General features: G+C 43.0%; 1 protein-coding gene across 2 annotated transcripts in view; it reads right to left on the bottom strand.

Annotated features, from left to right (window-relative positions):
• Positions 1–23,387, bottom strand: part of PABPC1L (poly(A) binding protein cytoplasmic 1 like) — a 139,891-nt gene that overhangs the window by 77,178 nt on the left and 39,326 nt on the right. For both annotated transcript variants that reach the window (XM_077459800.1, XM_077459801.1), the window contains exons 5-8: positions 11,361–11,500; positions 8,575–8,669; positions 8,172–8,309; positions 7,584–7,679 (exon numbers count right to left, since the gene is read on the bottom strand). In XM_077459800.1, coding sequence (XP_077315926.1) covers positions 7,584–7,679; positions 8,172–8,309; positions 8,575–8,669; positions 11,361–11,500 — 469 coding nt within the window. The remainder of the gene's footprint in view (positions 1–7,583; positions 7,680–8,171; positions 8,310–8,574; positions 8,670–11,360; positions 11,501–23,387) is intronic.

Genomic DNA, 23,387 nt, shown 5'->3' with positions numbered 1-23,387 from the left:
CGAACCATCAACCACCAAATTGAGCTCCTCAATACCCCAGGAACAGAGCCTTCTGGCATTGGATCTTCATGTTCCAGACAGAAATGGGAATGATTTTCTTTAAAAAAAAACAAACATACTTGGAGTAGGATTGTCCGTAGGGAACATACTTTGTCTTAGATCCAATTTTCTTCTGCAGAAATGTAATGAAAGAAAACCTGAAACCGATGTAAATTGAGGTATGCGGAGTTTCACACACTCTGCATCTTCAGCCAGTCCCGTTCTCACCTTGCCAGCCTGTCAGTTTAGGTGGACAGCCATGTCTTGGTAGGTTTGCAGTTGTGCCATACTCTTACCATTATCGGATGATCGATTGAACAGTCATCCGTGAGATGTTCAAAGCTTGGGATATATATATATTTTTTTTAATAACCTAACCCTGCTTTAAACTTCTCCACAACTTTATCCCTGACCTGTCTGGTGTGCTCCTTGGCCTTCATGATGTGGTTTGTTCACTACGGTTCTCTAACAAACCTCTGAGGGCTTCACAGAACAGCCGAATAATGAGAATAAATCACTTACTAATTAGGTGACTATTGAAGGCAATTGGTTTCACTAGATTTTAGGTAGGGGTAACAGAGAAAAGGGGGGGGGGGGGGGGCTGAATACAGATATTTGTAAAAAAAATAAAAAAATAAAATGGAAAATGATTTACATTTTCCTTCCACTTCACAATTATGTGCCACTTTGTGTTGGTCTATCACATAAAATCCCAATAAAATACATTTACGCTTTTGATTGTAACATAGCAAAACGTGGAAAATTTAAGGTACTGTAAATGCACCCCCCCCCCCCCCCGATAAAAAAAAACAACAGGTTTATACATTTTGTTTCTGGAGGCTGTAATGCATTGCACCAGGGATCAGCAGATCACTGATCCCATACTGGTCTCCTGCAGATCTGTCAGTGTATCTGCTTCCTCATACCCCTTATAAAGGAAGCTGATACTCGCCGACAGGAATAATCAATGAACTAGGTAATTGAAAACGACTGAAAAAGCCCTGCAGGGCCACAGTTTTTTTAAATTGTGACAGCTAGCGAGGGTAGACAATCTCCCACTAGCTGTCAAAGCAGGGCAGCTGCGGCCGGTCCATTCATACACACCATGTTACACCCTGAAAATGGATGTAACATGTTATGAAAGGTGGACTTGCCCTTTAGCTTACCCTGAAAAAACCCACAAACTGCAGCAAACGTCTACACACTTATGAATATAAGCTTCCTTTTGTGGTATCGTGTCTCTTACTGATGTCTATAAAGCAGTATTAAAGCCAAAACCAAATACCGTAATCCACTGCAGCTTAGCAAGCATTAGATGTGGTGGCTGCATTCATTGTCTTATTTTAGTTTTTTTGTTGTTTTGCTTTTTCACCTGCCGATCTGGCCAGCAATGCACCTTATGTATTGAAGGAGCACAGGGGGCAACATCAGACAGCAAGATTATCTGGGGGGAGGGGAGTGTTAAATGTACTAGCAGATTTAGATACACTAAACCAATTGAAGCCAAACTTCAGTTAGCACTTTTTAGTCATTTACAGAAAACTGTTTTTCCTTTTGGGATAAAGGTTTTAAATAAATAAATGCTCATCATTGTAAGCACCAGTCAGTGGTAAGTGTTTTTTCTCAAGCCCTGTAACTGTTACATTTACAGGACAGCTAGTTCTGTTGAAAAACAGACTTCCTGGCTAGATTAAAAGAAAAAAGACGAAAAAAAGAAAATGCAGCTATCACATTAAAGAATTGGTGAGCTGCAATATAATAAAAGTTTGCTTTTGGGTTCAACACTGCTTTAAAGTATATGTAGTTCGCATCTTCCAAAATGATAAGAACTAGGAGGACTTGGATATAACACAATAAGTGTGCTCAGGGTAAGGGTCGCTCTGAATTTCTGACGAGATGCACAGTATTTTTTTGCACTTATGAAGCAGATAACACAAAATGGAATATAAAAAAACAAAAAAAACAAAAAAAAAGCAAATACAAGAATTGCATTGTTATATTCTACAGACACTTTAAATGTTTTGGATCAATACATGCCATAAATGAGCAAGCCAGAATAAAATCCTTGCCTCATAAGCTACAGTGGTGTGAAAAAGTGTTTGCCCCCTTCCTCATTTCCTGTTCCTTTGCATGTTTGTCACACTTAAGTGTTTCGGAACATCAAACCAATTTAAACAATAGTCAAGGACAACACAAGTAAACACAAAATGCAATTTGTAAATGAAGGTGTTTATTATTAAAGGTGAAAAAAAATCCAAACCATCATGGCCCTGTGTGAAAAAGTGATTGCCCCCTAAACCTAATAACTGGTTGGGCCACCCTTAGCAGCAACAACTGCAACCAAGCGTTTGTGATAACGTGCAATGAGGCTTTTACAGCGTCCTGGAGGAATTTTGGCCCACTCATCTTTGCAGAATTGTCCTAATTCAGTTACATTAGAGGGTTTTCGAGCATGAACGGCCTTTTTAAGGTCATACCACAACATCTCAACAGGATTCAGGTCAGGACTTTGGCTAGGCCACTCCAAAGTCTTCATTTTGTTTTTCTTCAGCCATTCGGTGGTGGACTTGCTGGTGTGTTTAGGATCATTGTCCTGCTGCGGAACCCAAGTTCGTTTCAGCTTGAGTACACGAACAGATGGTCGGACATTCTCCTTCAGGATCTCTTGGTAGACAGCAGAATTCATAGTTCCTTTTATCATGGCAAGTCTTCCAGGTCCTGAAGCAGCAAAACAGCCCCAGACCATCACACTACCACCACCATATTTTACTGTTGGTATAATGTTCTTTTTCTGAAATGCAGTGTTCCTTCTACGCCAGATATACTTGGACACACACCTTCCAAAGAGTTCCACTTTTGTCTCATCGGTCCACAGAATGTTGTCCCAAAAGTCTTGGGGATCATCAAGATCTAGTGGAGAAATTGAGACGAGCTTTGATGTTCTTTTTGCTCAGCAGTGGTTTTCTCCTTGGAACTCTGCCATGCAGGCCATTTTTGCCCAGTCTTTTCCTGATGGTGGAGGCATGAACGCTGACCTTAAAGAGGAAGTAAACCCTTTCAAACCACTTTGACCTACAGGTAAGCCTAGATTAAGGCTTACCTGTAGGTCCAAGCAATATCTCCTAAACCTATATGGTTTAGGAGATATTTGCCCGAAAATGGGCACCGCTGTCTACGGCGCATGCGCCGTAGACAGCGGCGCGCAGGCGCACTAAATGCGGCAAGTCCAAGAATGGATTTGCCTAATTTGTCGACTCCCGTGCGCATGCGCGGGAGTGACGTCATCGCGGCTTCGCCGAATGGCAGCGGCGGAGCTGCGAGACACGACTCCCGTGTGCGTGCGCGGGAGTGACGTCATCGCGGCTTCGCCGCTGTCATTCGTCGGAGCTGCGAGACGCCACCAGCAAGATGGATGCGGTGGACTACAGGGGACAGCGGCGACTTCGCTGGCTCCTGTGTCAGGTAAGTGACACATAATGAGCTACTATGCGATGCATAGTAGTCCATTATGCTTTACCTTTGCAGGGAAAAAAAGAGGAAGTAAACCCATCAGGGTTTACTTCCTCTTTAACTGAGGCAAGTGAGGCCTGCAGTTCCTTGGACGTTGTTGTGGGGTCTTTTGTGACCTCTTGGATGAGTCGTCGCTGCGCTCTTGGGGTAATTTTGGGCGGCCGGCCACTCCTGGGAAGGTTCACCACTGTTCCATGTCTTCGCCATTTGTGGATAATGGCTCTCACTGTGGTTCGCTGGATTCCCAAAGCTTTGGAAATGGCTTTATAACCCTTTCCAGACTGATAGATCTCAATTACTTTCTTTCTCAATTGTTCCTGAATTTCTTTGGGTCTCGGCATGATGTGTAGCTTTTAAGGATCTTCTGGTGGACCTTACTGTGTCAAGCAGCTCCTATTTAACCACTACAATACAGGGCACTTTCACCCCCTTCCTTCCCAGCCCAATTTTCAGCTTTCAGCGCTCTAGCGCTTTCAGTGACAATTGCGCGGTCATGCTACACTGTACCCAAATGAAATTTTTATCATTTTGTTCGCACAAATAGAGCTTTATTTTGGTGGTATTTATTCACGACTCCGTTTTTTTTTTTTTTTGCGATATAAGCGCAAAAATAGCGGAAATTTGGAAAAAAAACAATATTTTCTTTTTTCTATTTGAAAAGAAATCCAATAAAATCAAATTGTCATAAATTTAAGCCAAAATGTATTCTGCTACATGTTTTTGGTAAAAAAAATTCCGTTAAGTGTATAATAATTGGTTTGTGTGATCACGGACATATGTACGCAAATGATCATGTACATATGTGTGCAGATAATCATTGGGACATGTGATTTTAGTGGGACATATGTGGGGGACATGTTTTTATTATTAGGGACATGTGTTTTTATTATTTGGGGACATGTATGTTTTGGGGACATGTGTGTTTTGGGGACATGTGTGGGGACTGTGTTTGTACTGTGTGGTGTGTTGTGTGTTTACACTACACTGATGATCAGTGAGTAAAAAGCTGTAAAAAGCAGCCCATACTCACTGATCATCAGCCGGCTGCAGCGTTCTGTTCTCCTCTCCTCAGCGGTGACTTCCGTGTGAGGAGAGGAGAGCCGATTGCCTAGCAACCGGCTGTTTGTTTACATCACATGACGGCTGTGATTGGACACGGCCGTCATGTGATCAGGAGGGCCAATCACAGAGCCCTCCTGCCGATCTGAGATGTGCCGTGTCCAGGTGACACGAGCATATCGGGATCGCGGCGCTCCGCGAGCGCGCGCGATCCCGCTACTCCTGAAGGACGTTCCTGAACGGCCTATCAGGAGTAGACGGCTCCCACCCGGCCGTATATGTGCATTGGCCGGGTGGGAAGTGGTTAAGTGATGCCTTGATTGTGAACAGGTGTGGCAATAATCAGGCCTGGGTGTGGCTAGAGAAATTGAACTCAGGTGTGGACAACCACAGTTATAGTATGTTTTAACAAGGGGGGCAATCACTTTTTCACACAGGGCCATGATGGTTTGGATTTTTTTTCACCTTTAATAAAAAACACCTTCATTTACAAATTGCATTTTGTGTTTACTTGTGTTGTCCTTGACTATTGTTTAAATTGGTTTGATGTTCCGAAACACTTAAGTGTGACAAACATGCAAAGGAACAGGAAATGAGGAAGGGGGCAAAAACTTTTTCACACCACTGTATGTGTAGTTATATGTAATCTGTATTGCCAGCAACAACAATGTACGGAACGTTGTATACACAACACATTGGGGATTAACATAGTGGTACCTAGAGATGCAAAAAATAAAATAAAATCAATCGCACATTCTGCTATTCAGCAAACACAACATTGCTGCAAGAGGTGTGGTAGGATGCCAATGGTAAGGATCAAATTCAATGGAAAGGTACCATTCGTTTTGAATTCCACTGTGGCAAAAAGCAACATAGTGACTTTATAACCAAGCTACAATTTGAATGCTACAAATCCAAGCTAAACCTGGACTAAGTCACACAAGTTTGTTGTGTTTAGCTCTTTATTGAAATAAGTGATGAACCCAGTGAATTTATCTATGGTAATTAACATAAGTAGTGTATAGTCACATTTGGTTGGATCAAAGATATAAGGGGAAAAAAAAAAAAAAAACCCTTTTTTGGTTTAATCACAATAATAGGGATATAATATTAAACACGGGTGCAATATATATATAGCCCTTAGGGATAATAAATGCTTAAGGCAGGTTAGGATTTAACACCAGTCTGAGGTAGCGCCAGCAGCCCACAACAATCATTTAACTTTCAAACCCAGGTTGGTCAATGCAGCCTGTGGTTTTCAGGGAGGCAGCAACCTCATAAAAACAATTAAATTTCTATACTTTGCGTAATTAATAACAAATTATTAAGAGAAAAAGGTTTTGGGGGTATATAAATATTCATATATATCACTGTTCGATTGTGGACTATCCCATAAGCGCGGCTTTTTTTGCATAATTGTTCTACAAGTTTGTAGGTTAATAGTCACCCAGAGGCAGCATTGGGAGAGCACTTTCTGGTGAGCAAGAACCTGATAGACTAGATTGACAGATTACTGCAAGACATCAAAGTTCCATATTCCCCACGCACCCATTCATGGAAATGGCTGTAGTGATGCTGGGTGCGGTAATGACCACAGCATGGAAACCGTAGACAATCGGGGGTGTAGAAATGTCATCAGTAAACCAAGGAGTCCTAGGAAGGGTCCAAACCTTTATTCACACAGAACACATATGGCAAAGTTTCAGAGCCACGCAGGGCCTCTTCATCATCAGGCAAGGAACCCTGCGTGGCTCTGAAATATTGCCATATGTGTTCCGTGTGACCATGCGAATTAAGCTTTGGACTCTTCCTCAGAATCCTTGCTTTACTGATGACATTTATTCACCCTCACTTTGATTATCATCTCACACACAACTCTCGGTGCCATCACCAAGCCATTGGGGCTAAGAACTTTCAGGTCCAATCAGTGCAAAAGATCAGTGAGGACTAACCGCCACAGGTCTCAAATCTACATTGGACTACAAGAATTCTGGACTTGGATAACACGAGGCAAGATACTTTGTCCACTTTGAAATCTTGTAGTGATAGGCAAAGCAACAGTCTAGTAGCATTGGATCTTAATGCCACTTCCTGCAGATACCAACTGGCCAATTAGGCAATTCACCAGTGATGGGCCAACAGAACTGAGTTGGAGGCGAGAAGGTGAAGCGAAGCCTGGACACAAGAAATGTTAGGTTTGCAGGTCACAATAGCCTATTATTCTGGTGTAATGGCAATGGTTGCTTCAGGTCTGTGCCAGCATCCCCGACATCAGTATTTTTTAACAGAGCAGCTCCTGCCTAGCGTATATCAGACTGATGGCCAGGTGGGGGTATCATTGTTCTGTGTGGACGTTATGTGATGTCCTTCAGAAAGGCCACTTGTGCGAGCCCCTGGGGGCACACAGCACAGCGTTTAGTGGTGCAGCGTGTCATTTGGACACACCGCATCACCGATCATAGTAAAGAGCTTCTGACGTAGGCCCTTAACCATGTGATTAGCTGTGTCCAATCACAGCGTAAATAGAAAGTGCCAGTTATCGGCATTCCTCTCTTCACACTGACAGCATGTGAGGAGAGCCTATAAGTGGCTTTTCTCAGTGGGGACATCTGCACTGATAATCAGTGCAATGATCATCAGTTCAGCCTATCACTAGTGCCCAAAAGTGTTGCCTATCATTGCCGCCGATCAGTGCCTACTCATCAATGTACAACCTCATCAGTGAAAGAGACGCTTTTTTTTTAAATTTGTGCAGCAAAATCATCCAGTGGTGATTAAATACCACTAAAAGACAGCTCAATCTGTCTCAAAAAAATAACAATTTTGTTTGGATACAGTGTTGCATGACCGCGCAATTGTCATTTTTCAAAGTGTGACAATGCTGAAAGCTGAAAATTGGCCTGGGCAGGAAGGTGGTGAAAGTGCCCTGTAGGCAAGTGGTTTTAACTAACAAAATTGAAACATTTCACAATTACCTTTGCACTGGTAATGGTGCCAAATCGAGAAAACTCCTTTCTGAGTCTGTCATCACTAATACCATCATCCAGGTTCTTTACATACAAGTTTACTCCCTGTAATTTAAAAAATTAATACATAAATATGTATGAAACTTTACCGAGTCACAACCACAAGATAAAAAAAAAAAAAAAAAGGAAAACAAAATTATGCACAGGCATATTAATAAAATAAAGGAGAATCCACAAGAGAGACATAAAAAAATCTATTGGATGATTTAACTCCCTAGCATCATTTAAAAACAAATATTAATTTCTGGGTCAGTTAATCCAATAACATCATTGCATAATGTACTGTTTTTTTCTAAATGCTGGATACTAATGCATTCAGCCTATTGTTCAGTCTGTTGCAGGAAGACAAAGGGGGAGATTTACTAAAATTGGTGCAGCTGTGCATATAAACCAGTCGTCAGCTTCCAGGTTTTATTGTCAATGCTTACTTAAACAAGCAGCAGTTAAAAGCCGATTGGTTACTACGCACAGCTGTACCAGTTTTTAGTAAATATCCCTCCCCAGTGTTACAGAAAAATACAATAAAAGTTTTCATACCTGATATCTACTAATTCGTTCCTGCTTGATTTGCTCAAATCTGCGTTTGAGTTCACTCTGACGTTCTATCCTCTTCTGAGCTCTTCCTACGTAAACCATACGTCCGTTTATCTCTTTGCCATTCATTTCAGCAACTGCCTATCCCAGAGCAGAAAAAAAAAAAAAAAAAGCAAAAACAAAAACACTTTCCTTTGACATAATGTACAAATAAGTGTATATAAGTACATTTTTAGAGGAATGCTTTTCACTATACACATATGCATGCAATGCAATGTTATTGGGTTTTAAGTAGCTAGGACTTTAAACATAAGTCATTTTTGGGCTTGGTACCTACATCAGGGACAAAGCCATATCCAGAATACAAACAGGCATTCAATTCTTTTGAAAACAAAAATTTACTTACTTTCTGCGCTTCCTCATGATTTCCAAAGTTGACAAATCCAAATCCCCGAGAACGGCCAGTTTCATCCACCATTACTTTTACACTTACTGTGTTCCCTACAAAATATTCACATGTAGGCGATCACTATTAGGAATGGTATCATACTGCACAAAATATTACACAACTTTGAGCATATACTCATTCCTAGTTACAAGGAAGGAAGAAAGGAAAGAAAAGAAAGAAAGACAAAAAGAAAATAAAAAAAGGAATAGAAAAAAGAAAAAAAAAAAAGGGAAAAAAGAACAAAGAAAAAAAAGGAAAAGAAAAAAGCTAAAGAAAAAAAAAAGGAAAAGAAAAAAGAAAAATAAAGGAAAAAAAAAAAAAAGGAAAGAAAAAAAAAAAAAAAAAAAAAAAAGGAGGAAAAGAAAAAAAGGAAAAGGAAAAGAAAAAAAAAGGAAAAGAAAAAAAAAGGAAAAGAAAAAAAAAGGAAAAGATAAAAAGGAAAAGAAACTTTTACACTTACTGTGTTCCCTATAAAATATCCACATGTAGGCGATCACTATTAGGAATGGTATCATACTGCACAAAATATTACACAACTTTGAGCAAATACTCATTCCTAGTTACAAGGAAGGAAGAAAGGAAAGAAAAGAAAGAAAGACAGAAAGAAAAGAAAAAAAAAAAAGGAAAAAAAAGATAAAAAAGGAATAGAAAGGTAAAATGAAAAAGGAAAGAAAGGCCGACAGAAAGATTCTCGTGCCTATCAAAAATACCTGTGCGTGCACTTTTTTTTTTTTTTTTTTTTAAATATGAAAGCAAAAAGTTATATGCAGTCTTTATGACTTTTTTTTCTTAGTTTGAGCTCATCAGCTACACTGACAGTAATGTAAATTGATCACTCCATTTTTTTTTCCCCAAGGAGTATACAGCTGTGGAAATGTTATATTTCCAGATTCACAACATTTGTACAGGCAACTGGGAGAATTTTGAATGCCCACCTCAGTCACAGCCTAAAGACCAGCAAGTTTCAAACGAATACTTTCAGTATTAACTGGTTTACAACCGATACATTGAGGCATCTTTACCCCTTTTCTTTTACATTTTAAGAAGGAAAGATACATAGGGAAAAGTAGATGCACATATACTCTTTTCAGATAAATGGAAGAAATTGCTATTTGTGATAGTTACACTTTAAAACTTTGCAAGGATGTCCCCAAATCCTTCTCCTTGCTCTCTTTGCCCCCGATCCCGGGAGGCCTTGGCTTCTATATATTTTGTCTACCTTCCGTGTAGGGCCCCAGGGCTCGACAAAACCCGAGCGCCAGGTCGCATTTGCGACTAGAATTAGCGACCTGGCGCCTGGGGCAGCACAGCTGGGGGTATCCTGTCTCCGTGGACCCCCCCGGCGTGATCGCGTCGGGCCGCACCGCCGGCGGCCGGTAATTGAGCCCCCGGCTTTGAGGCCTTCTGCGGTCCTATGGTTCCTTCTGGAATCTGGCACCCTCTTGTGGTGGCCGTTGGAATTACAAACCAGCAATGCTAATGGAGCTTCCCTGCCTGCCAGCCTAAACATTATATATTTTTTATTCTAACACCCTAGAGAATAAAATGGTGGTCGTTGCAATACTGTCTGTCACACCGTATTTGCACAGCGGACTTACAAGCGCACTTTTTTTGGGAAAAATAATTTAAATAAAAAATTAAAAATAAGACAACAGTAAAGTTAGCCCAAGTTTTTTTTATATTGTGAAAGATAATGTTACGCCGAGTAAATCGATACCCAACATGTCATGCTTCAAAATTGCGCCCGCTCATGGAATGGCGACAAACTTTTACCCTTTAAAATCTCCATAGACGACATTTAAAAAATTCTACAGGTTGCACATTTAAAGTTACAGAGAAGGTCTAGGGCTAGAATTATTGCTCTCACTCTACCGATCGCAGCAATACCTCACATGTGTGGTTTGAACAACGCTTTCATATATGCGTTCGCTTCTGCACGCAAGCTTGGTGGGACAGGGCGCGTTTAAAAAAAAAAATTTTCTTCTTATTTTAACGATTTATTTTTATTTTTTTCACTGTTCTTTAGTGTGTCACTTACTATTACAAGGAATGTAAAAATCCCTTGTAATAGAAAAATGCATGACGGGTCCTCTTGTATATGAGATCTGGGGTCAGAGAGACCTCACATCTCATATTTACACTAAAATGCAATTTAAAAAAAATTTGTCATTTGAAAAAAATAAAATAAATAAAATGTCCCTCTAAGAGCTATGGGCAATGACTTGGAGACAGGTGGGGGGTTGGGGGCGCTGTCTTCCCCTCACTCGTCTCCATGTCAGGCCAGGGACAGGTCCAGATCGCCGTCACGGACCTGGCTCCTAACTTTTTTAGCTGGCTCCTAGATTCCAAGCAAATTTGTCAACCCCTGTAGGGCCCGATTCTATTTAATTCAAGAGTGTCTTCTAGTTGATGGTTAATACACATTTGCTCTCTCCCCGTCCCACACTTTCTTCCCTACCTACTTTCATGTGGGTATTGCTACTGCACCACTGGCTTGTAGAATGTCACACCTACTGATCTCTTGTTATAAATCGACAACGTCTTTTCATGACGTGGACACATTCTGAAAACTTTTTTTTCCATATATTATTCACGTTTGAGCATTTGTACGGGTTACATTGTATATCTTACAAAGCTTCAATAAAAACCTATTGAAAGTGAAACTATGCAGGCCTCATTACATGTAAAGTGTAGTGTTCCAGTCATTCAGTGACATTGATGTGAGATAAAAAGATGCTCCATACCAAAAGCAGAAAAGATCTCCTTTAGCCTTTCATCAGTCATATCTTCTCCAAAATTTTTGATATATACATTGGTGAACTCCATCACTTTTGCACCATATTCCAATTCCCTCTCCTTTCTTGACTTAAAATGTCCAACAAATCTGAAAAAATAAAATAAAATGAAACTCTAGCCCTAGATTTTTTTTTTTTTTACACGTTTAGATTTTCAAACCTACATATTTTGAAGAAAAGTCTTTATGTCACATACCTGTTGGAGACAGAGTTGAAGAGGTCTTTCTAGCATTTCCTGTTCAACATCCCTGAAAGTAGCAACAAGGAATGCATCCTGGGTGGACGTCATATGATGGCCTCGGTATTTCGGACACAGCCCATCCCCAATCTGTGTGGTTGCCAGCCCCATCCACCCCCCGATACATGTGACCGGCCGTGTCCAATCACAGCCGGTCACATGTACTGTGCCGTTACAGTGCTCGTCCAATCACAGCCAGTCACAGAATGTAAACAAACCGCGGTAACGGGAGGTTACCGGTGTTCTGGCATATTCAGTCCGGCCATCATATAGTGTCTGCCCCGTACTGCGCAGCACGGAGCACAGGAAGCTTCGGAAAATATCCGAAGATGAACGGCGCCTGCGCCGTGAGTCGAGGTGGTAGCCCCACCATCCAAGCGGACATAGGGCTGGGAAAACATCCCTTGTAATAGGAATATGGCATTATCGGACCTATTTACAGTGAGATATGGGGTCAATAAGACTGGGAAGGCTAAAATAAAATAAAAAAAACTATCATGGCTTTCCAGCCGAGGTGGCACTGTTATTTTGATAACATAACATCGCGCCTGGCCTCCGAACGATCATATAGACTCCGGGGACCATCTGGTCCGCCGGAAATCTCTATGGTATCATCCGGGGGCGGCGAATCCTGTGACCGTCTCACCGATGGAAGCGGTGAGTCGGTAGAAGCACCGGAGGGCGGCGGATGTCCCCTCCCACCGCACGTAAGAACGATCAAGCGGCGGAACAGCAGCTATGATCGTTCTTATGGTGCAGGGAATCCCCAGCTGAAAATGCCGATATCTGAATGATGTCTGTAACCTCAGGCATCATTCAGATATAACCACCGAAAGTCGAGGCCGTCCCAGAACATCCACCCAGCGCGAAGTGGTTAACCTCCTCTCCACTGAGGGCGAAGTTTATGCAGACCTTCCTAAAGCCTTGTGTTTTGCAGTTGATGCCATTATGGATTCTGTTCAGCAAGCATCCCGCCTTTCCCTCCTGCTGGTACACATGCGCAGGGCCCTTTGGCTTAAGCACTGTGAGTGCACGTAGTTCTGCGAGTGCATGTAGGTCTGCGAGTGCACATAGGTCTGCGAGTACCTGTGTATTGTCTTGAGTATTGTCAGGAAGCTAGTTGTTGTTAGGTAATTTGGACAGGGCATAATCCCCAGTCCTCATTAAATTCAATAGGTACGATGCCTGACGGGTGTGGAGAGCCGACTTGTACAACTTGCAGCATGTATGCGTTCCTTGATCATCTGATCGAGGGTGAATACTGCTGTGCAAAATGTAAGCGCATTGTTCCCCAGGAAGCCCAGGTTCTGAATCTGAGGAATCAACTGTCAGCACTGAGAAGTCCCTCCATACTAAAGGAGAGCCAGGAACGTACACGGCAGGTGCCAGCATAGAGGTGGTTGGAGACAAAGAGGTGCAGGCACTAGCAAAGAGTAGATGGGTGACAGTCAGGAAGGGTTGAGGGGGGAAGTGCCAGGGAGGCCGATCCAGGAGCATCCCAATAAGTACGCTCCATTGAGTGACATTGGTGATCTCAGTCAAGGACCAGCACTGCTGGAGCTGAGGGACTCTCCTAGCTGCCGGGGGAAGAACTCCTCCAGTGAGAGTGGGGTGGAAGCGAAGGGAAAGGAAAGACAGGTCCTTGTGGTAGGGGACTCAATTAGAAGGACAGAGAAGTCAATCTGTAACAAAGGCGGTTAGTGAAAAAATGTAGCGCTAATAACACAAACCATATGTTGATGTCATAAAATAAAGTGAATAAAAATTGGAAACATTAATTAGTGACTAAATGTACATATAAAAAATAAGTCCAAAAGAATATTCATCAAATAAGTGTCCTCAACACCAGATCATCATCAAAGTCCATTTGGACGAAACGTGTAGGGCCTGGTCTCTTTGCTCCCCATATTGCTTTATAACAAATTTGTGATCACTTTTACTTTATTGGTTTTGGATCGCTTTTTATGGAAATAACCACTTTTTATCTTTCGATCTATACCATTTGGAGCTTGTGTTTTTTGCCTTACAAACCACCTGCTCCTAGCGATTAATAACCACCTTTGGGTGGTACATCCCCTGTTGATACCTCCGTCCCGTCTCAGGTTTCACCATCCAGAGGTCTCTTGAGGACATCATCATGTGACACGCAGATCCACCGAATCTGGTAAGAATATCCACTTATACCATTCTTCTGAGGTTATCAAATTAGAGAAGTCCATACATCTGCTGAAGTTATCCATCTGGAGGCTGAGCGGTTTATCTGACGGGTCTTTTTATTAATTTGATGAGCTTATTCCTTTGGACTTTTTTATATGTACATTTAGTCACTAATTAATGTTTCCAATTTGTATTCACTTTATTTTATGACATGAACATATGGTTTGTGTTATTAGCGCTACATTTTTCACTAACCGTCTTTATATGAATATTTGTCACATTCGTATGTAGCAGCTCTTTTTTGTTTACTTCTTCACAGATTAGCGTAGTATTGTTTTCTTTATTGGAATCTGTAACAAAGACCTGAAGCACCGAACAGTATGTTGTCTACCAGGCGCTCGGGTTTGGCACATAACGGATCTGGTGGACAGATTACTGGGAGGGGTTGGGGAAGACCCAGCTGTCATGGTGCACGTTGGCACCAATGACAAAGTCAGAGGTAGATGGAGTGTACTAAAGAATGATTTTAGGGACTTAGGAGCTAAATTGAGGCGGGAAGAGATTCAGGGCAAAATGGGTGACCTCCACGGTGTCTCTGGGCTACAAGCTGGAGTTCCAGCCATCTCGTTTCCTAAGGTCATGTCAGGACTGGCTTAGCCCTTCCTTCTCTGGGCTGGCTGCTCAGCTGTCGGTTAATTGTCAGCTCTCATCTCTCTCCACAGTTACCAGCTGTTCCTGATCATGCTCATCTGACCTGCCTACTTAAAGCTGTCCAGCTCACTTCACCTCTGCCTTGGTCACATCACAAGAAACCATCTCCTGCGGTTCTGTTTAAAGACTGGCTTGCTGACATCCCTTCTGGCTCCTTATCCTGCTTGCTGTTGCTCTACTTGGATCCCTGACTTCTGGCCTGGCCGATTACCCGATCTGGTTATTGAACTCTGGCCTGGCTGACTACTCAATGCGGTTACTGGACTCAGGTTATGCTTTGACTACGCTTTTTCTATTTACCCTTTTTATTTTTATTTAATAAACAAGTGTGATTTAATTGTACTTCTGTCTCAGTATGATTCATGGTTTCTGACAGTAGGCAAAGGCCATGAATTCAGAAGATACAGTCAAGCCACGGTAATATTTTTTTCCAGATTGGATGAGCAAGATCACCGCATGGATCAGTTTGCCATGGCGTTACAAATGCTCCTGAGTCGCACGGCTCACCTGGAATCCCCCACGGTGGCTTCTCCGGTACAACCTGAGTCCCAGGTCATCTCTGCTGCTGCTGCCCCAGTCTCTGTGCAGGCACCCGCCTTGAGTATTACCTCTATAAGAGGTATGTCTGGTTCTGCTCTGCTTCCCCAGCAATTTGGGGGCTTTCCAGTTCACTGCAGAGGCTTCCACAATCAGGTTGAGATATACTTTGAGATGCTGCCCCAGGCGTTTCCCACGGACAGAAGCAAAGTAGGTTTCATGATATCTTTGCTTTCTGAGAGAGCCTTGGCCTGGGCTAACCCTCTATGGGAGAAGCAAAAAGGGGTATTTGACGTTCCCGCATGCTCCGCTTCTGCTGCCAAGTGTCTCATGTCCGTCAGAGTACGAGAACTGTTGCTGACTACGACATTGAATTCCGTACCCTGGCAGCAGAGGTTGCTTGGAACAATGAGGCCCTCGTGGCTGCTTTTTCTCATGGTCTCTCGGATTCCATCAAGGATGAGATAGCAGCCCGAGATATACCCACTGAACTGGAGAGCTTGATCTCATTTGCCATCCTCATTGACTTCAGACTCAGAGAAAAACTCTCTTAAGGAGTGCTTGCGGAAGCCTCCTGTATGTTTGCCTCCGAGCTTTGTAGTCCCACCCATGCCTCCCTCACCTTCCATGCCTCCTGGTACCGAGTCGGTCAGTGAAGATGAACCCATGCACCTGGGCTTCACGCGTCTCTCTCTCTGTGGATGATAGAGCCTTTAGGAGGAGGGAGAGATTGTGCCTTTATTGTGGCCAGGCAAGTCACTTTTTGAAGTCTTGTCCTACCCGTCCAGGGAACGTCCGAACCTTGAGGTCCTGTCATGGACAGACCTTAGGTGGCGTTGTTTCGTCCCCAGTTATCCAGAAGGATGAGCCCCTGGTTTCGGTCACCCTTTCTTGGGCTGAGTCGTCCATCGAGATACAGGCTCTAATCAACTCTGGGGCTGCAGGCCTGTTCATTGATGCTGCATTTGTTTCGCAGCACTCAATTCTGCTGCGCGACACTCCACTTGCCATTGAGGCTCTTGACGGGAGACCTTTTCAGCCTGCCCATGTGACTCATGAGACGGTTCCGTTGTCCATGGCCGTAGGGGCTCTTCACCATGAGATAATCCAATTACAAGTTATTTCCTCACCCAGGTTTACGCTGGTTATTGGTTATCCTTGGTTACAGAGGCTCAAACCCTCTTGATTGGCTCCGTGCTGAGGTTCTTTCCTGGTCACCTGCCAATGGATTTCATTGTGGAGTTGCCCAACTCCCAAGGCAACACTGTTATCCTTATGGTGGTTGACCGGTTCTCAAAGATGTGTCATTGTATTCCACTTAAGAAGTTGCCTACCTCTAAGGAACTGGCTTCCATTTTTGCTCGAGAGATCTTTCGCTAACATGGGCTACCCAAGATGATAGTCTCGGACAGGGGCAGTCAGTTTGTCTCCCGGTTCTGGCGAGCCTTTTGTGCACAGTTGGGAATACAGCTTGCGTTCTCTTCTGCATTTCACCCGCAGTCTAATGGGGCTGGGGAGCGAGCCAATCAGTCCTTGGAGCAATTCCTACGTTGCTAGATTTCTGACCACCATAAGAACTGGTCAGACGTATTACCATGGGCAGAGTTTTCTCACAACAGTGCCTTGAATTCTGCCTCCTCATTGTCTCCATTTATGGTGAATTATGGTTTCCAACCTTCCATGTTGCCTGACTCGTTTGTTCCGCAGAGTATTCCTGCATTAGAGGAGCATCTCCGTGGTCTTAGTTTCACTTGGGTACAAGTCCAGGGGGCTTTGCGTCATGCTAATGATAGATACAGACACCATGCTGACCGCAGACGCCTGCCTGCGCCTTCCTACCAGGTTGGGGACAGGGTCTGGCTGTTATCTTGCAACCTCCAGCTTCGAGTTCCCTCTCTGAAGTTTGCACCCCGGTTTAGTGGGCCTTTCTGTATCCTTCGCAGGATTAACCCAGTGGCTTACGCGTTGGACCTTCCTCCTAGTATGCGCATCTTAAATGTGTTTCATGTCTTCTTATTGAAACCGTTGGTCTGTAACCGATTTACCACCTCAGTGCCACGCCCTTACCCTATTCAGGTTGAGAACCATGAGGAGTATTAGGTACAATCCATTGTTCACTCCCGTAGGTTCCGTCAGCGCATACAGTACCTGGTGCATTGGAAGAGGTACACTTAGGAGGACGTACATGCCCCTGTCCTCCTCCGCGAGTTCCATAGACGGTTTCCCCTTAAGCCTGGTGGCCCTACAAGGGAGAGGGGTCATTAAGGAGGGGGTACTGTCAGGGCTGGTTTAGCCCTTCCTTCTCTGGGCTAATTGCCAGCTCTCATCTCTCTCCACAGTTAACAGCTGTTCCTGATCATGCTCGTCTGACCTGCCTACTTAAAGCTGTCCAGCTCACTTCACCTCTGCCTTCACCTTGGTCACATCACAAGAAACCATCTCCTGCGGTTCTGTTTAAAGACTGGCTTGCTGACATCCCTTCTGGCTCCTTATCCTGCTTGCTGTTGCTCTACTTGGATCCCTGACCTCCGGCCTGGCCGATTACCCGATCTGGTCATTGAACTCTGGCCTGGCTGACTACTCGATCTGGTTACTGGACTCTGGCTATGCTTTGACTATGCTTTTTCTATTTACCCTTTTATTTTTTATTTAATAAACAAGTGTGATTTAATTGTACTTCTGTCTCGGTCCGATTCATGGTTTCTGACAGGTCAGGAGTCTCCAAAGATCCAGAAAAAATAAGACCCTTGTTTCTCGCCTTAGAACGTCTACTATTCCAAAGGGGAATTATATAAGTGACCACAGAAGAGCAAGGCTCAGGGTTCTACTTAAACCTCTTTACGGTTCTAAAACCGTAAAAAAATTCACAAAAATTCTAGCCCGCCCTTGGCAAAACCAAGGGTTCAGGGGATAACAGTGACAGCTTATCTGGATGATTTGATACTTGTAGAACACTCCATAGCACGCTTAGACCGCAGTGTGCTCAGCACAGTAGAGTGCTTAAGAGTCCCTAGGCTGGGTCATCAAGCTATAAAAGTCTTCCTTACAGCCCCTAAAAAGGCTGGAGTATTTGGGCATGGTCATAGACAGTCCAAAGCAGAGTATTTTTACCCGGGTCAAAAGCCAAAGTCATAAAGGACTTGGTCTGGGTACTCATAACAAGGAAAAATCCCTCCAGTCGAGCATGTATGAGACTTTTAGGGAAAATGGTGGCCTCTTTCGAGGCTGTTCCTTATGCCCAGTTTAACTCAAGGCCTTTGTAGAGCAGCATCCTCTCTGTCTGGAGCAAAAGAGTACAAGCCTTGGATCGGAGCCTTCCAATGTGCCTATTACCATGGGTACGTTAGAGCCTCAATTGGTGGTTGCTAACCAAGAATCTACTAAAAGGAAAATCCTTTGCTCCAGTTACTTGCAAAGTGGTAACCACAGATGCCAGCCTAATAGGCTGTGGAGCTGTTCTGGAAGAAGCTTCCACCCAGGGAAGATGGTCTAGAGCTGAAAGGCTCTTGCCCATCAACATTCTGGAGATTCAAGCAATTCATCTAGCCCTCGGGTCTGGACTTGCAGGTTGCAGGGTTGTCCTGTGCGGATACAGTCCGATAATGCTACGGCAGTGGCCTATATCAATGACCAAGGGGGCACCAGGAGTCTGGATACCCAAAAAGAGGTGAATCACATTTTTTCGTGGGCAGAGAGGCATGTTCTTTGCCTGTCTGCAGTCTTCATTCCAGGGTTAGGAAATTAGCAGGTGAATTTCTTAAGTCACCAGTAGCTGTACCCAGGAGAATGGTCTCTACACCCCAACATATTCCAGGCCATGGGATTTGAATTTGGTTTTGTCCGTTTTACAGGAACAACCTTTTGAACCATTGCACCACGCTTCCTTAGATCTTTTGACAAAGAAGTTGGTTTTTCTGGTAGCCATATCCACGGCAAGAAGGGTATCGGAGTTAGCAGCTCTTTCTTGTAAAGAGTGTAAAGAGTCATATTTGATTATTCACAAAGACAGGGTGGTGTTTTTGTCCTCACCCGACTTTTCTGCCTAAAGTGGTTTCGGGATTCCTTCTGAATCAAGATGTGGTCCTACCGTCCTTTTTTCCAGATCCGCAGTCCACGGAGAAGTTGTTACACTCTTTAGATGCTGCAAGAGCAGTCAAAATCTATCTGCAGGCAACAGCTCAGATACAAAAGACTGATAGTCTATTTATTCTGCCAGAAGGCGCCAAAAAGGGTCAGGCAGCATCGAAATCCACTATCTCTAGATGGAAAATCGACAGGTTATTGTTCAGGCTTATGGTGTAAAGAAGATTCCTCCTTTTCAGATTAAAGCGCACTCAACTAGAGCAGTTAGTGCTTCATGGGCAGTGCATCACCAGGGCTCCATGGTTCAGATCTGCAAGGCTGCAACTTGGTCTTCAGTCAATACATTCATTGGATTCCATCAGGTGGATGTAAGAGGGCATGAGGATGCCGCTTTCGGGCGCAGGGTGCCGCAGGCAGTAGTATAGTTCCTCTGGTCCGTTGGCGGTCTATTTTCTCATTTGTGTCTCCCTCCCCTCAATTTGGCCATTGCTATGGGATATCCCACAAGTAATTATTAAAGTCTGTGTCCCGTGATGTATGAACAAGAAAAATATATTTTTTTTTTTAATACAGAGCTCCCGCCCCTCTTCGGGATTATACGTTGGGATACTTATTGCTTTGCTACAAAACTGAGGTACTCTCCATATGGGAGGGGTTATATAGGGGGGGAACGTGCCTTGTTGCCAGTGTCCAATCACCTGATGGTGACTAACCCACTAAGTAATTATCAAAGTCTGTGTCCCATGATGTAGTCCCAAGAAAAGGATTTTACAGGTAAGCTTTATTTAAAAAATCCTATATTTCTATTGGCGAGTGGCTTAAAATCCCCTGTTACACGGTGGTCAGTGCAAATTCCCCCTCACATTGGTGATCATTATAAATTCCCCATTACATTGGTAGAATCCCCCACTATATAATTGCCAAAGATTTCCAGCTTTGCTCTACATGATTCAGAATTTGCCACAGTATACTGCCTTCTAACTACTCCCATCAACACCCCAGCATTGCCACTGATTCCAGGAGTCCTAGGAGTTTTTTGTCTATTGATGGGTCCCCTCACCTCCCCAGTCCATGGTGTGCAGGCAGTGAGGAGATGATGTGCTGTAACCTTTAGCAGCCAGTCAGTGAGCAGTAATGCTGTGCGCTAACCTCTATAATTTTGCCCCTGTACAAATTAGTAAGACCTCATGTGAAATATGCAGTTCAGTTTTGGGCACCTGTTCTCAAAAAGGATATCGGGGAACTGGAGAAAGTGCAGAGAAGGGCAACCAAACTGATAAGCGGCATGGTGGAGCTCAGCTATGAGGAAAGATTAGAGAAACTGAATCTATTCCCTCTTGATAAGAGGAGATTACGGGTGGATATGATCAACATGTACAAATACAAACGTGGTCCATATAGTGAACTTGGTGTTTAGTTATTCACTTTAAGGTCATCACAGAGGACATGGGGGCACTTTTATGTATAGAGGAAAAAAAAGATGTCATCTCCAAATACGGAAAGGTTTCTTCACAGTAAGCTGTGAAAATGTTGAATAGACTCCATCCAGAGGTGGTTCTGGCAAGCTCAGGTCGATGGTTTTAAAAAAAAAATTAAATAAAATAAAAAAAAAGGCCTGGGTGCTTTCCTAAATATACACAATATAACAGGGTACTACCATTTATAGGTAAAGTTGATCCAGGGAAAATCTGATTGCCTCTCAAGGGATCAGGGAGGATTTTTTCCCCCTACTGTAGCAAATTGTAGCAGGGTTTTTTTTGCCTTCCTCTGGGTCAACTGCGGGTATAGGTTTGGGTATATGGGATTGTATTATTATTTTTTTTGGTTGAACTTGAAGGACTTGTGTCTTTTTTCAACCTGACTATGCAACAAGTAGAATGAACTTTCAAACATGAAGGGCAAACAAGATTTGAGAAGCATAGGTCATACTAATTGTCATTTTGGTATGGAATTTTTCGACGCAGGAAACAAGAACTGAGGATCAGCCTTATGGATGGCCTTTTTAAACCTCTCTGTGCTTGTCTTTGCTGTAGGTGGTGGAGCCTCTCTCTCATGGGACCATCCTGGAGGATGACATGGGGAAAAACAAGTTTAAATCTTTAGTGCCTTGTAGAGTCATTCTAGAACCTGATGGGAACAGTTGTGATGCAGCTAGGCACCCCTTTAGGTATGGCTATTTCTTAAGCAAATGTGTGTACATCTCAGATAGATAATCAAAATACCACACAGGGTAAGCATTTTAGGCTGAGTTAGTTAAATCAAGTTCAAACTGGCTATTTCCTAGGTCCTTCTGGGAATGGGGTTCCCAGAACAAAGGGTCTACTGCCCCATGTTAACCACATCATCTAATTTTCACAGGACCCAACATAGTCCTGGCAAACAGAGCTAAGATTGGGCCACCAGAGAGACTGCTAGAGAAGCTCCATAGTTTTACGTATCCCAAATATTTTCCACCAAGGGGACACAGGCTGATGCATGTGTGTGGATACAAAGAACATCTGATCATGATGGAATAATCCTTCCTGTTCTTGTAGGCAGATATCAAATGTTTTTAAGGATACTTGCTTGAACATCCGATCGGTCTGCAGTAGCAGAAAGCTTTGGGATGGTAGAATTGTAACTGGCTGATGAGACTCCTTATTTGCTGGAAACATTTACGAGTCTGGCTTACAATTCTTGGAAACTGTCCTGTAAATTATGTGGAAAGTAAACAGAAAATTAGCACCCACCTTGCAAAGTGTAGTGTATTTGCCCATATCAAGGTATTTCAGGTTTTTGTGATCTGTGAAATTCAGAAATGGGTGATCTGTGCCTTCTAGCAGATAATGCTATTCTAGCAGAGATGGTTTATAGATAATAGTCCACGGTCTCCCAGACCATAATTCTTTCCCACAGGACTGAATTTTCAAGAAAAGAGTAACTTGGCATTGTCATTGAGCAAAATGGCCCCCAAAATAACACCCTGGCATTGAGAAAAATAGCACCCAATGCATTTTCTGAGGTATCCACTAAGAATAAAGGGCAATGCAGGATTAAAATGATGCATGACTAGTGCTAAGGTAAAAAGGAGTTTTTGATTTGTCATAATGCGATTTGTGCTGTTGGCAGTTAATGAACCAAAATACAGGATTACAGTAGCTGGGAAATTAAGCGAATCATGCCAAAAAAAGTTTTTGCTAAACTTCTGGTGGAGGTTGGCAAACCCTACAAATCTTTTATATGTCCATTGGTGCATGCCATTCAAAGGATGGAATGTACATTTTAAAGGTTCAATGGAGATACCAATAGTTCAAATAAGGAGCCCCAAGAATTGGACTGTTGTCATACTTCTCAGCTTTAAAGTACAGTCCGTGTTCTCTCAATGGGCTGAGGACTTTGTGTTAACGCATTTGAAAGGACAGAGAAGATGGGGATATCATGAAGATGTACAATCACCAAGAGATCAAGTCGCTTCTAAAAATATTGTTTACAAAATTCTGGAAAGTGGACGGAGAATTGCATAACCTAAAAAGGGATCACTTAAGGATCACTTAATATTCAAAAAGTGACCAAATCACAAATGATTATATGTATACATGAAGAACATATCTGCCCTGGCATGGGATTATGGGGGAATTTATACAACCAATATGAGTAGTTCTTGCAGACAGAGGAAATATCCAACCAAAAAGGTATTCCAGCACCTGGTAAAAAGTTTAATCAGGCAGTCATGAGGCCAATGAGGTTGCAGCAGTCCGCTTTCTCTTCTCCAAAGAAGTCCAAAAGATTATGATATACTGGAGGGCTTTGGAAAGTAGTCAAGAAACAGATGCAGAGTCAATTGATACCCACTGGAAACATTGCTGCTAGCAGTAAACAAAAGGGAGCGTTACTCTCTTTGAACTCCAATCTATAGGAGGCTTGAACGCTTGAAGCCAGGAAATTCTCAGTAGAACAGGGAACAAAAGGAGATGGAACAATTTTCAAACAAAATATTCTTGTTGAAAAGTGGCAGATAAAGTTAATAATGGAAAAGTCTCTTGAGTTATTGGTCCAGATTTGAGAATGGATACATTGGGCAAGTGAATGGTTCATGGTGGGGTCTTGGCTTGCAAAGGAATCTCATGTGTTGAATGATGCAACTACATGCTCCAGGGTAAATGATCGTTCAGGCCTGAATGTTATGAATATCTGTAGAAAATAAGGTAAAGAAATGTGAGTGAAGCTGTTCCCTGCAAAATATTTGGCAACATGGGAAGAGGAAACAAATT

Source organism: Lithobates pipiens, unplaced genomic scaffold (assembly GCF_037356315.1).
Source record: "Lithobates pipiens isolate NorthernLeopardFrog02 unplaced genomic scaffold, aLitPip1_a1.2 Scaffold_28, whole genome shotgun sequence".
In the NCBI taxonomy this organism is placed as follows: Eukaryota; Metazoa; Chordata; class Amphibia; order Anura; family Ranidae; genus Lithobates; species Lithobates pipiens.
This window is presented reverse-complemented; position numbering and strand designations above follow the sequence as displayed.